Genomic DNA, 14,183 nt, shown 5'->3' with positions numbered 1-14,183 from the left:
GAGACTTTAAAAATATGGTAAATTATTGCTACGTGAGTCAGGTATTGCAGTCAAAGTCCAAATTAATAAGATTTGGTTCCATTCTGTAAATCTACAGGTGTATATATACACAAGTTTTTAGAAGTCCATTTTGGCTTCAAGGCTCCTTCACTATAAGCCACTTGTAAAACTTCAGGTCACATGGTCTTTCAATAGCAAGAATGATGTAAAATAGAAATTCTGCTTATTACAACCTCCAGGACTTCTTACATAATCAATCATATAAAAGTAGATTGATAGAACTGGAAAAACTACATTTGGTCTCCTTCAATTCGTAAGCTGAAGTGACTATTAAGCATTTAGACTGCAGAGCAACAAAACTGTTTTAAGACACAAAGATCTTATTCAAATAGTAGGTATATATACAGTATATACATCTGTCTCCAAGAGTACTAAAAATACCTTCCCTGGTTTCAGTGTCGTTAAAGGAAAAGGTTAATGACAACCTAAAAGACTTCAGTTACAGAATCAAGTTCAAACACTAACAGTTCTTTTAAATAAGAGAGATCATGCGCAGCATCCCCAGAAAGGAAGAGTATCTTCCCTAGTATTAAATCCTGCATACAGAGATCTCTGGTTTAGTGGTGTCCTTCCAGATGTCAGATAAATCATAAAGAATCAGGTAGAGCTGGGTTTCTATTCACCAAAACCTAGATTCCTTGTGGCAAATACCACGTGAGCAAGTCTTGGGAAATTCACGTGTAAACCTCATGCAGGTTGGGGATGGGGGGGATGTGTATGTGTGTAAGTTTCAAGAGTGACAGCATACACAGAGTTAGCAACTCTTGTTGCTCCTTTTCCTGACAATATGTTAAGATGCAGAATGTGATCTAGGTCCAAGTTATGAGAGTTGTGTCCTAAAGAAAACCTAAAAACGTTCAGAGAAGTTATCACCACTCCCTTTTCCCTTATCCCCGTGTTTAGTGTCTTTAGTGCTTCTGACTGAAGCAGGAGCTTCATCTATGGTGATGAAGTGTCCACTAGATCTACTTGCCCTTGAAATCAGGAACAACAGGCCAAACTGGACCTTCTTTCTGGCTCTAGAAGTTAGCGGTTACAACTATTAATCACATTAAAACCATTTAGCCTGGCTGTAGGGAGCCAGAGCAAAAGAAAGCGACAGATCTCAGAAACTCACACTTAATAGGAGGTGACGAGGTAGCAGAACCTTTAAAAGACTCACCATCATCCTCCAGAGAACACTGGCCTAGTTTTTAAAAATCTACAAATATTCCTGGTGACCTAGCCACTGTCAGGAGCAGGGAAAGGGCTGACTTGTTAGTCCACAGGGAATGTGACATTAACTACATGAACACACAGCTAGAAAATGGCAAATCTGCAACGGGGCGCTCTCTGTGCCCAATCACAAATCATTCAACTTCATGTTTAAATAATCAATCAAGAAGAATCTCTAAATAAAAACCACTACTCACCGGAAAGTTTTGACAAGATTTTTTAGCTCCGTGTAAACATCACCTGGAGGGATTTGAAGTGGGCCCAAAACTGCAGGTAACCTAGAAGGCAAAAGAAAACATTTTCCTCTCTTTCTCATTTCTTCTTAAGTAGGACTTCCATCAAAACTCATGAAAGTTAATAAAAAGAAAAAGGAATTAATTCTGTGCAGCAGATCAGACCTGTAGTTTACATTTCAGATTCCTCTAAGTGATGGACAACACTTTCACTTTACAACACCTTGTTTTTAAAAATAAGCTCCAGTTCAATGTGAATGTGAAGAAGAAATTAAGTATAGTTTTACATGCATAGCCTATTAACTTCACATTTCAGTTCTGACAAGACCTTCTAACCAAAAAAATCAGTGTTTACATTATGAGTACTAAAATTCCAAGCCTCATAAATGTTTTAAATATTTATATTTACTTGGTTCAAAAACAATACAAGAGGAAATACATGTCTAAACAAGGTTTACAGAGAATATATCTGCTAACCTTAGGCTCACATAGATGCAACAGAAATAACGTTCCACCGTAAGCCTGACTGTTGGAATCAAGGTGATAGTTGAATTAGTTGTTAGTATCCTCAAATGCTGGAAATAACATGCATTGTTTTTCACATCTAGGATGAAACTTTTACTTCTATTTACTTGTTTAATAGTTAATATCCTCTTGCATTTGAATATCCAGTTACATTTATATGCATAGCTGTGTACAGTGTGTTAATATTGCTGCAAGAATCAAGATTTCTATTATCCTTTGCATCACTGCGTGTTTTACAAAAACTGAGCACAGGAGTCTTATGACAGTGGGCATATTCATATGCCCACTGATTTTATCTGAACACACCAAGAAATCATTGCTTTATCATAATGAAAACTGTCTCTCTCACTTGAGCATGATAAGACTACTGCATCACCCCATGAAATTTAAAAAGACCAACTAAAGAAGGGGAGAGTCAAGAATAAAACCCTTGAAGAAACTACGGAGAAAAAAAAAAAAATCCGTCTTTCTTATCCTCTATTCATGGTGTACCGGACTCAAGAGTTCAACAGAAATTCTGCTAGAAGCTGAAAATGACAGACAAACTTGTGGAAAGATTTGAAGGAGCATAGAAATCGCTTTACCATACGGTAGCAGTCCTTGGAATCTATGTGGCATTGACACTTACAGAAAGATCAGAGATAGCCACCTTTTTTGCAGCATGGTTTCATTCCACATTTGTGGCCTGTCCACACTTATTGCAGGTAGAGAGAAACAGAACAGAAGTTTTTGTGGTTCTGGGGGGGGGTTTTGGTTGTGAGTTTTTTTAATTAAAAGAAAAAAAAGCTTCTGCAAAATCTGGTTTGCCTAGCTAACACAAACTACAACCACAGAAAAGCAAAATACCCCTAACAAAAACACCACAATCATGGCCTTCAAACCCTCATTTATCTGCATTGCCTTGACAACAGGAGTATTTTCAAGATCCTCTCAACTTTTATGATTTAGTAATTTTAACAGCTACAACAGAGATGCCTTAATCTTTTTTCTGGAACTCCAAAGCCCTTTTATGTATGAGAAAAAGGTCTGGTGTTTGGAAAGTTTTAAGATTCAACTCTGAGGGCCTTTAATGGTTGCAGCTAGAGGCATACTGATACCAGCCATCCAAACATGGACTAGAAACTCTTTTTGCAAGACCTGTGCTCAAACTATTAAGAGGTTTGAAAATACCACTTCCTTCTGTGAGAATTTGTTTACCAGTAACAGTATGCTCAATGTACAGGACAAACATTTGCACCCCTCCCAATCATCTTTGGGTTTTTCAGTTTAGACTTGAGCAGTTGGTATATACAGCTATTTAAATATTTCATATTTTATGTCCATCATAATCTGCTTTGAAATAGCTTACAAGAATCTTAATAGTTTAAATTATTTCCAGATAACTGAGGGTAAGAAGGATGATAAATAAAGGGCTTGCTGTAGAAATTTTTTTTTTTTAAGCACATATTCTTGTTTTAAGCTCCATGCATTATACGGACATTTAAATCCAAAAATCACAGAAATTTTCAGTGTAATGGTACAATTGCATTGACTTCTGCCAACTACTGGTCACGCCAGCCTGGAATGCTGTCAAGTACAAGCTCCAATGGTTGTAGGAAAGGACAGGTTTCTTCTAGAGAACACATTAGCAGTGAGATGCTGACGTCTGCCTCAGAAGGCTGTGCAAACTGACATATGTAACTGTACCGCAGATGGCTGTCTCAGAAATAAGTAAGTTCTTTAGGGCAAGAACAGGTTTAAGTGATGACTAAGGCCACCTAGGAAAAGCCAGAAAGTCCTTGTACAGTGCCTGGTGGTGAATGAGCACAAACTTCAGCTTGATATTTACCAAAGTAAAGGATACTCACGCTTTTCTCAGTTTTTCAAGGACAATTCGCTTTCTAATCTGCATTTGTGCATTTGAATCAACAAGTGGGAAGGTGAGATCTTCCTGTCGATCATCCTGTATTAGACAAAAAACTTCAACAGCTATAACCTAGTATCTACTTAAAGTTAATGCATCAAAATAGTCACAGCTTATCAATAAATGTTTAAACGTAAGGACACTTATCTCTGAGTAGACAAAAAACCCAATCAGTAATTTCTTAATGGACAGAAGTTTGCTTAATCTGACCCAACGTACAGTGTGCAGCTAACCTACTTTTCCCCCTCCCTATGCTAGATACTTCAATTCAACCAATGGTAAATTCCTTCAAAACTTAAGTCAGAGTAAACTTTTTCCAGGAAGCAAGGTAATAGCTTTGTTTTCCAAGAAGCAGCATTATGAAAATTATACCCTCTGATGCTAATATCACACTTGAACTTTAAGAGCAAAGGGAATTTCACGTGCCGGTACAAACTGCACAACCTACCTAGCCTAGTCAGCATACTGTTTTACAGCAGTGACAAGAAGACCTGGCTGTTGTCAGCTGGCTTCTCTGACCTGGAAGGGGTAAAACCTCAGACCACTATTTCTTGCGGTCTGCAAATCCTCTTGAGGTCTTCTTCCAAACAGACTAGATTGCAGTAACATATCAAAAAAATCAGCAGGTTCCAACTCAGAGAATTTTAATAATAAGTAATGCCAGAGATCTAGTCTTACTCAAGAGAAAAAAGAAATCCAATCTCAAGTATACCCTGCCATGAATAAAAAGTAAAAAAATCACTAAAGAAATTTATTTAATGAATCCAAGGGGGAAGGAAAAAAAACCCCCAAATGTGCTCCCTCCTCACCCAAAATCTACTCTGCCTTGCGACAGGTTGTTTCATCTAAGTATTCCTTCCTCACCCACACGCTTCACAAACTGTAAGACCGCTATCAGAACTGAATGAATCCCAAACAGTCATACAAACTTATTCTTACCAACCTAAAACATGACTCCTCAACCTTATGGGATTGTTGTGAATCTATCCAACCTTCCTTTTACTATTTTACATTAATAGCTTGAGGTTACCTCAGCCATATCCACTTATAATGACAGAAACTAAGAGCTTGTAATAATTCTCTGAAGGCAGGCTTTATACAGCTTCGACACTATTTCACTGGACACTTACTTTGTCTTTGCTTCGATGTTCCTCTGCTTGTGCATGCGTCACTGCCTCTTCAGCCAAGATGCACTTTCCTTTATAGAACTCTTTTACTCGGAGTTCTAGGAACTCTGTTTCTTCTTTTAACTTTTCATAACTAGGCACGGGCTTAACTACTCCACCTGGGCTTGTGAAAGGTAAAGAATAGTTCAAACTGTTTTCAGACTCTCCTACAGCAACAATGTTAAGATCATCAGCTGCATCTAAGTCATCCTCATCAAGTTCTTCATTCTCCTGATTGGCAGATGATGTGCATTCTGATGAGCATGAAGAAGTGTAGTTTGGGCCATAGAGAAATTTTAAAGTTTCCTCAGTTCTCCACTCCGTAAGTGTTTGCTTAAGCACTTCTAATAAACTGCCTTTGGAATTAACTGGATGCCTCATTTCAGTTTTTTTATGTTCTTTTGAGTTAGCTAGTGTTCTTTTAAGATGTTCTGCCCCTCTTTTGCTCACACCTAGAAAAACTATCTGTGAACCGCTACAGGTGTTTTCATAGTTTTCTGAAGCACTTGATTTTCCTAGAGTAGTATTTTTTGAAGTTATCTGATTATGAACAGACGAAGCATACATTTCTTCTTGAGCATCTAATTTACAATTAGATAGTCGTTCAGCAGCTTCTACCACATCCGAGCCTTCAGTTTTAGGGCTGGAATACACTTTCTGAGCACACTTCTTTTTGAGGATGCTCTTTGTTTGCAATTGCTGTGCAAAATTAGCTGAACTTGACTGACTTCCTGGTAGGACAGAAGAAACAAATTCTTGTTCAGTATCGCTGTTGCTGTCACTGGCTGTGTCGTGAGAACCAGATTCACAGGGATCTGAAGATATCCTAGGGTTTTCAATGTCAGAAGCTTTAATTACTTCATCACATAGTTTCACCTCTTCTCCAGACTCTCCACTGTAACAGAAAACACATGAAATGAGAAATGGGAGTTATCTGTAATAGCTTTTCATTCTTGTATAAGATAAATACAGCATTTTTCCCTTTTATTAGAAATGTACTTTTTTGCTTTAAGAATCATGGTTGCTCTTCTAAAAGTCATCTTGAACTCAGAGAGATGGAACGTTCTGCAATCAAGATTACAACTATAGATACTATTTAGAGAAGTGAATCCTCAGTTGCTTATTGGCAGTTAGAAAAGAATAGTAAACAAGTTATTACTAAAGACAAGAGAATAATGTCAATTTAGCGTGATGAATGGCACAATTTTAAAACGAAGGTAGGCATCTTAACACATGTATGAATAATATCCTAAAATCAGGGGACAGCAGAGCTGTTTTGAGCATATATAAGTTTGCCACCTAATGGCCACATGTTGCAAAAGAAAACAAACAAAAAGTCACAATACACAGCAAGGTACAGAGAGATGACAGAATAACATGATTTCATTTTAGCTGATATAGATGTTTGAGATTCAGAAATACAGAAGCTTTCATCACATGTAATTGGTACCATTTTCTTTATAAAGAATAGATGGTATAAAATATGCCAAGTACAAACAGTGTATTTGTTTCAGATTTCAACAGGCTCAATTAAGACATGCAGGCCAAGAGCAGCTGTACACTAAATCATACAGATCAAATATGCTGGTTTAGAATCATAAAGGAAAAAACACTAGACAAATAATCCTTCGTGTAGGTTCTAATAGGGTCTTGTCTATAACACAGGAAATCAAAGATTCCCCTTTCACCTGATATTATGCTAATATTTCTAACTCTAAGTGCATATAACAAAAAAAAAGAGAAATTATTGTTCAGTGTACCTCTGTCCCTCCTTCAGCAGCTCTATGTCTGGTGGTCTGCAAAAAGAAGATACCGAATCAAGATTTTCCTGCTAAATCAATGCTCTTGGAATACAAATTAATACATAAAATACATAGTTGAGGTTGGAAAGGACGTCTGAGGATCTTCTGGCCCAACACCCTCTGTTCAAAGCAGCGCTAGCGAGAGCTGGTTTATACACACACGTTCACAGAGCCTGACTCACGTGCTGCAGCGTGATGTGGTTATGTTGAACAACATTTAACAGAATCAGCAAGTCACATAAATGTTCGTCAGAAGGGACCTCTGGAGGTCTCTAGTCTGGCCTCCTGCTTGTAATGCAATTGTCACCACCACTAGATTAGGTCAGCCACAAATTCATGAAGCTTAAATCTTGGAAACCTCCAACGATGGAGATTTCAAAACACTGCTGGCTACCCTGTTTCATTCCACCATAACCTTAGTGTAATTTTTCCTCCCTATGTCCAATCTGAACCATCCATGCAATAACTTGTGGCCATTGTCCCTTGTTAAGTTTTCTGCCATCAGCCAAGAATGGCTTGGCTCTGTAATCTTTGTAACTTTCTTTCAAGCAGTTGTAGACTGCTTTCAGATCACTCTTTGGTCTCCTCTTCAAGAAAGTAAACATGCCAAGATCCTCACATGTCACAAAGTAATAATAGTAAAAACAGCCCTGGGCTCTTTATAGGAAAATGCTCCAAATTAATGCAAAAATCATGAATATTCAGGATATATTTACTTATTTAAAATTTTACTTTGTTAAAAATTAGGTTTTCAAGTTACACTGCTTTAAGAAAATGGAGTTCAAGTGTTTCCAGAAACTGGAAGCATAACTAAACAAATTCTGATGAGTTTCTTTCCAAAGCTCTACTTGCAGTTAATCTGCTTCAGTTCAGTTATGAGGCAGCATCACAACGCTATTCGTTTCATCCAACACTAAATCTTGAAATCCTCACACCTGTCCTATGAATGAAAGAAAACCTTTCAAGCATGCACTAAATGCAAGTCAATGCACTAAAACCTCTCAGACAGTATCCGAAAAACCCGACAGGTTTAAAAAGATGAAAGCTGCACCACTCATATGAATGAGCTGAGTTTGGAAATGAAAGGTGATCAACATACAGTACTTTAAATTATTAACTCCATATAACTCTTCTTCAGAGTTTTAAATGGAGGTTGTAGTCTTTTCTGTCAAAAGAATTTCAGATATCCTAATATGTAAACGTCAGTGTGTGCACATGATGTGGTTGTGCAGACATACCTAGCCATGAAAATACTGCCTACCCCCGCCCCGCCCCAGCATAAATAATTAACTCCATAAGGTATATAAGAACTATATACTTTTGATGTTAAGAATAAAGGGAGATTTTTAGAAATACTTTCTTTAAAGACAGCAAAACAAGAGCACAAAAATACTGGTAAGGTTACTTAAACATTTAATGAATAGACTAGTTTTACCTACTAGAATCCCTAAGACGAGATCAGGCTGCTCTAAACGTCTTCTCTCATTGATCAGATATTTCATATAACTGATCTGAACTGTGAAACCAAGCTCACAAATATAGTTTCAGATAGGTTCTTTTGTTGAAAACCAGGAGACTATGAAAAGTAGTGTCTTGAAGGATGAAAGCTGAATAAATTCAGCTGAACATTCTCTAGGCAAGTATCTATTGTTAAACAGTGACACCCTTTGGCTCAATTCATTATTTGCAAGCCTGTGTTTCCTAAGCAGGAACATTGACTACATCACACTGTCCCAAAATGTGTTTTGCAGTAACGGCAGGAAATGGGCACCCTGAAATTAAGTTTTAGCCAGGATAAAGAACCTCTTCATGTTATAGTCTGCTTTCGGGTGCAAGCACTCACAGTCTAACCATAACAACAATGCTGAGTGCTGCACTAAACTTAGAAAATCTCTTTTAATGGGATAAGATGAATTAATCCTGTACCCTATATGGCTTGTAAAAATCCAATCCTAATAAGTACATTTTAAAGTTAATAGGAGTTGACTATTATTTATGACTACTCTGCCCTCTAAACTAACTGCTGAGTACTCATGAGCAGTACCGAGTCATGGCAATTATTGTGATCAATATGGCAACAACACTTTTAAAACAACACCATGCTAAGCCAACACACTAACATCAGTTACCTCTGCTAATCATTCAGATGCACTGCAGCTAATTAACTAGCATTGCAGCTTGGACAGAGAAAGATAAAATAATATTCTCAAAAGGAACAATAAACATATAAGGTTATACTTACTTTTCTTCTTCTCGCATCCATACAGGACTTTTGGAAACTTGAGCTTCAAAATATTTAGATGCTTTGTAGCAAAAGTTGCTGCAAAAGCACTGGACATGAGAGAGAAAGCAAGAAAATATGACTAAAGACAACTTTAATACTCACAGAAAAGTATATCAGTCATCACTTTTTATGCCTGTAAAATTTAAGTACTAATTCACATTTCTGTTTAAGACTACGACCAGGTTTTTAATTCTCCTGAGAAACCAAATCTATCAAATAGGTCTATGCCATTCCACGGAAGCCACTTGAAGCTGCTTTTTTAAAATTATGTACTGAGAAGCAAACCAGTGTTGGATTCTGCCTAACAATAATTAAAAAAAAAAACCCCAGAACTGTGCAAAGAGCAATCCCTAACCAACAAGATGGTCATAAAGACATGCAATAAAATTCAGGTGTTTAATAATGAAAATTTTGTTTGGCAACAGAACTTGGATATTTTGCAACGCTCAGAACACCACCTAAAATTCTGCAGTATCTTTGAAAAATTAACTTGCACGCTTGCATCAGGGAACAAGACAAAACATCCCACTTCTTCTTAGAGTCTTGCTTAGTAGCTTGAGAAAGCAATTCCCAGAATTTTGCGTACCCCAGAGTTGTAACCAGAGGAGAGGAAAGTATACTAGTGACTCTGAAGAAATTTGTTCTGGAAGTAGAAACTCTTATCCTACAATTTAGCGTATAAGCACCTGTAACTGATTGCGTATCCTGTGAGCGGGCAAAGACAACTTTTACTCAACCACACGCATGAATATGCTTAAAGAAACAGATTTTGTGAGGAGATAGGTTTTATGTTGAAAAGTCTTCAAAAAAGAACCCTAAAGGTAGTCACACTAAAGAATGCTTAAGATGTAACTTGCATTACACTACTGCAAACTTCAGTGAAAGAAAAGGGCGTGCACTTTGACCCTGCTAAAACTCATTGACTCTACTGGAGCACAGTAGAGAACGCTTCTTCACAAATGTCTTTAACAAATCAGCCGTACCACATACAAACTGCCATCCAAGTAAAACTTCCCGTTATGTTTAAATTTAGGAAAGAAAATAAGCAGTTTTCTTTCCAAAGACAGCATCGAGAAACTGAAATGGATTAAAAACTTCGTATTCTAAGAGTTCATGAAAATTATTTTCATAAGAACCAAACATATTGGCTCTGAATCAAGCCACTATATGAATGCTGTTACAAAATGCATTTCTGATGTTGAGACAATATTAAATATGTTTTAGAAATATGCTTGTTACCATACCTTCCTTTCAGTGATATCGTAAACTCTGTTCGTTTTTGTTGAAATTCTGTACTTCTGTTTTGGCACCTAAAACAATACGCTTTCATCAGCAGGACTGTTTCTTCCATCATGACTTTACAGAAAACTTCATTCTTAATTCACGTATTTTAACATGTGTAATACATTCCGTTTTAACTGAATTGCATACTACAACCACCTTTTCTCTCAATTCTTTTGATAGTTTCCTTCTCAGATGTAAGAACGGCAATTTATCTTTAATCATTTGCACCACACTATCAGTAGAAGACAACTTCAGATGTACAAGAAAGCCAGTGCTGAACATAAAACAATGGAGCTGCCATGGTAGAAACTTTACTCACGTATAAGCATTGAGCAATTACAGACAGGTCCTTCTTTAATCCATATCTATTTATATGCATGTGAGACTGCACTGTCAGAGATCCCCACCAGTAACCAGACAAACCCAGACAGGAACTAAGATAAAATATAGCACAGTTTCCAACTAAATTTCTGTGGGGACATACGAAGCCCAAAACAATGACATTTTTTGTGCTTGCGTAGATTTTTTTCAGATAATCAGGTGTATCACAACTGGTATTACATCACAGGTTATCAAACTGAAGTCTGAGTTCTGCTTAAGCTCTGACATACCATACTTAAATAAATGTGACTATGATTTTGACACAGGTAACGTACATTTTTAGAGCAGATGTATATGCATTCAGATAATGACATCCCTGCATTGTATTATTTTTTCACTTCAACCCTTCTCACAGAGATATGTGGTTGTGCTGGAGAAGGAACAAGATTTGAAAGCTTCTGCACGCACAAAGGACGACTATGAAGCTATACCTCATTCATCTTTATTACTGTCAAATTAGATGCCAACTGAGTCTGTCATTCAGTAATGGTTGTCAGCTGATCAAATTTTACCTTTTGCGTCAGAAAGATTATACTGAAATGGAGTGATATAATGCCTGGCCCATTACTTGACAGCATTTTAATCTATGTTTAATATTTTAAGTTTAAAATTCAAGAGGAAATATCAGAGAGTAAAAATCTTAAAGAGATTCTTATGGTAACAGCATTAATAAAAAGCTACTTACATTTTCCAGTTTATTTTGACACAGAGGATAGCCACATAGTTTGATGATAGACCGTTCATCAACAATGTCTTTATAGTGAGATGGAGTAATAAATTTTCCCTAAACCAACAAGAAAATAGTTCAGATACTGGAAAATTTGACATTTTTTGTACTCAAAACATCTCATAAACAAATAAATATTTTAAATGTTATAACAGTTTTCTAGTAAGTTTAATAAACAACATTTAGAACCTACACAGTAAAAATGGCAAAAGGGTAAAGAGGGAAAGAAGAAAGGCACGGGCACTGCTTTTTATATATAAAAAAGTCTCATAGTTTTACCTCTATTTGCACCTATTTGCATAATTTTCCTCTATTTACATGTTTTGTACACCTAATTACCAGCCTATTTACAACTTTAACAGGAGTAATCATCACACCATTCCAGCAAAACTGTGTTGCCAGATAAACTGTGGGGCATTATAGACTTTGTCTAAATTCACAGATGATGCGATGTGGAATTAAATTTTTACACTTCACCTATCAGCCCAGAACCAGAGAGGCTGTGGTAAAAAAGAGAGGGTTCATAAATGTATCCAGTCCTGCATAACTACGGCATGTTTTCGCTGCAAAACCCTTGAAAATAAGGCAATCATCACCAGAGCTGATGAAAGGGAATACATTGTCTCCTTTAAGCTGCAGCAAATTGTTCCAATAACTGAAAAAAACCAAAACAAAACAAAACACTTGAACACTGAGATACAGAATTGTACAAAAACTTGCAATACGTACAGAATTCAGAAGGAACTCTTCAGTAATGTTCTCTTCTAGGAGTTGTTCAACAATATACAATGCTTTTTTCTCACATTCAATCTTCTTTCTTATAGCAGCCTCCAGGGCTGCTTTCCTGTAACAGAACAGACACTGAATGACACTATGGGCAGATTTCCCTAAACAATTCTCCAGTCATATCTTCTTTTCTGAAATACAGTAGCTTACATTTTTCTGCATCACACCATGTTGGCCAAAGCAACAAGTACCTGGACTCGTAAGTCTGTAATAACCACAAAGGAGCTTCCAACTTTGGTTTGCTTTATTTCCACCCTGGTCAGGAAAAGTGTTGACCCTTATACTTCCATACAAGCTCACCCAACCCTTCCTGCAAGAGAGGGAAACCCAGAACTGGCTGGACAAAGTGCCTGGGCCAAAGAGTCTATGGAGTGTTGCCAGGAGAATGGGAGCTAGATGGGACATGAAGAGTGAGAAGAAGAAAATGACTGGGACAAGACTGAATGCGCGGGTCAAAGTAAAAGAAGGAATAAATCAAACAAATCCCACTACAGTAGGTTTCCTGAGTGTTCCTGAGTCTTGCCACTATTCTATTGCCAGCAGCTACCAAGAGAGCAACCACCTACACGTCTCCGACCTCCATTTGACAGCGCTTCCCACAGAGGTTGTCAATGTAGTCATTCTGCTGCCTTAACCAATAGAGGTCTACACTATTCACCTGGAAATCCACGTTTACTAGAGTCAAACGAATATTTAGGTAGTTGTCTATGGCAGAAAGTGTTCTTTCCTCAAGTTTGGTTTTAAAAGTGAATAAAGAAAAATGGTGAGCATGCAAATAAGTTAAGACAGCAAAACACAAGCACTACAGACTAAGGAAATAAAACTGTGGAGGTTAGATTCATAAACATTCAGCGTGTTATGCAACACACATATATGTGTGCTGTTAGAAGTTACATAGCATTACTCCAAACAAGCCTGCGTGATGCTGATGCCTGTGATCTGAAGTTACTCATGGTACTCTGCAAAAGCAAAGAAACACGAGGCACAGAATGTGATTTCAAAGTGTGATTTCAAATGCATGTCACATCTGGTTAGATTGAAATTATACCTTTGGGCAGCATCTTCATTCTTCTGAGCAGCTGAATGCTTATTTCCTAGGATTCAAATATACAAATATTAGTGTACTTTCTCCCTTTAATGGAGGAAAGTGGAATATAGTGGAAATAGTGGAAAATATTGGAACCTGAAAAATATTAAAAGCTTTAAACTGTAAGCATAATCAAGAGAATTGCTTAGAAACTTGCTTTTGGTGGCTGATAGTGACTTCAGTAAGCTAGGATCCACTCAGCAACTAGTTCGACACGTTTTTTATAAGCGTGAGGACAGAGAAGCCCAACTGCCTTCGTACTCTCACTCACCACATTCCGTACAGTCAGAAAGCCAAAGAAAAAATCATTTTGACGATAATTTTGTGCCAACCACACTCCCCCTGGCTCTCCAGCCCAGCTTTACCCCACCCCACCCCCCCCAGGAAGCGCAGCCTGAGGGGACAGCGGGGCGCTCGGCGCCGCCTCGTTCGGCCGGCCGATGGCCCGGGGGCTCCGGTCCCAGCCGCCGCCGACCCCGACCACACGGCCAGCCCGGTCCGGCCGAGGCCCACCGAGCTGGCGGCAGCGTCCTTCCCACCCCCGCTCCCCGTGCAGCGGGTTGGGCGAATCCGCTGTGCTCGCCGGAGGACACTGGGAGAGCCCAAAGCGGCGGCCGGGGAGGAGAACAGAGCGGGAAGGCTGGAGCCTACCTGCGCGCCGCCGGCCGGGCCTCCCGGGCGCCGCCATCATGGTGGCTGTCCGCTCCCTCCCTCTGACCTCTCACCGGGA

The 14,183-nt window shown here is 38.3% G+C and overlaps 1 protein-coding gene across 2 annotated transcripts in view; it reads right to left on the bottom strand.

Annotated features, from left to right (window-relative positions):
- RPAP2 (RNA polymerase II associated protein 2) overlaps positions 1 to 14,174 on the bottom strand; it is a 50,051-nt gene extending 35,877 nt beyond the window's left edge. For both annotated transcript variants that reach the window (XR_010373485.1, XM_064455497.1), the window contains exons 1-10: positions 14,105 to 14,174; positions 13,415 to 13,460; positions 12,310 to 12,424; positions 11,539 to 11,637; positions 10,433 to 10,498; positions 9,147 to 9,235; positions 6,863 to 6,898; positions 5,067 to 5,997; positions 3,881 to 3,975; positions 1,473 to 1,553 (exon numbers count right to left, since the gene is read on the bottom strand). Coding sequence is in view for 1 of the 2 variants with exons in the window: in XM_064455497.1 (XP_064311567.1) it covers positions 1,473 to 1,553; positions 3,881 to 3,975; positions 5,067 to 5,997; positions 6,863 to 6,898; positions 9,147 to 9,235; positions 10,433 to 10,498; positions 11,539 to 11,637; positions 12,310 to 12,424; positions 13,415 to 13,460; positions 14,105 to 14,144 (1,598 nt within the window). In the remaining variant the exon portion in view is untranslated. The remainder of the gene's footprint in view (positions 1 to 1,472; positions 1,554 to 3,880; positions 3,976 to 5,066; positions 5,998 to 6,862; positions 6,899 to 9,146; positions 9,236 to 10,432; positions 10,499 to 11,538; positions 11,638 to 12,309; positions 12,425 to 13,414; positions 13,461 to 14,104) is intronic.
- Between the last annotated feature and the right edge of the window lie 9 nt (positions 14,175 to 14,183).

The sequence above is a fragment of the Phalacrocorax carbo genome, chromosome 6 (genome assembly GCF_963921805.1).
Source record: "Phalacrocorax carbo chromosome 6, bPhaCar2.1, whole genome shotgun sequence".
Lineage (NCBI taxonomy): Eukaryota > Metazoa > Chordata > Aves > Suliformes > Phalacrocoracidae > Phalacrocorax > Phalacrocorax carbo.
Note: the sequence above shows the minus strand (reverse complement) of the source record. Positions and strands in the feature narration are given on the sequence as shown.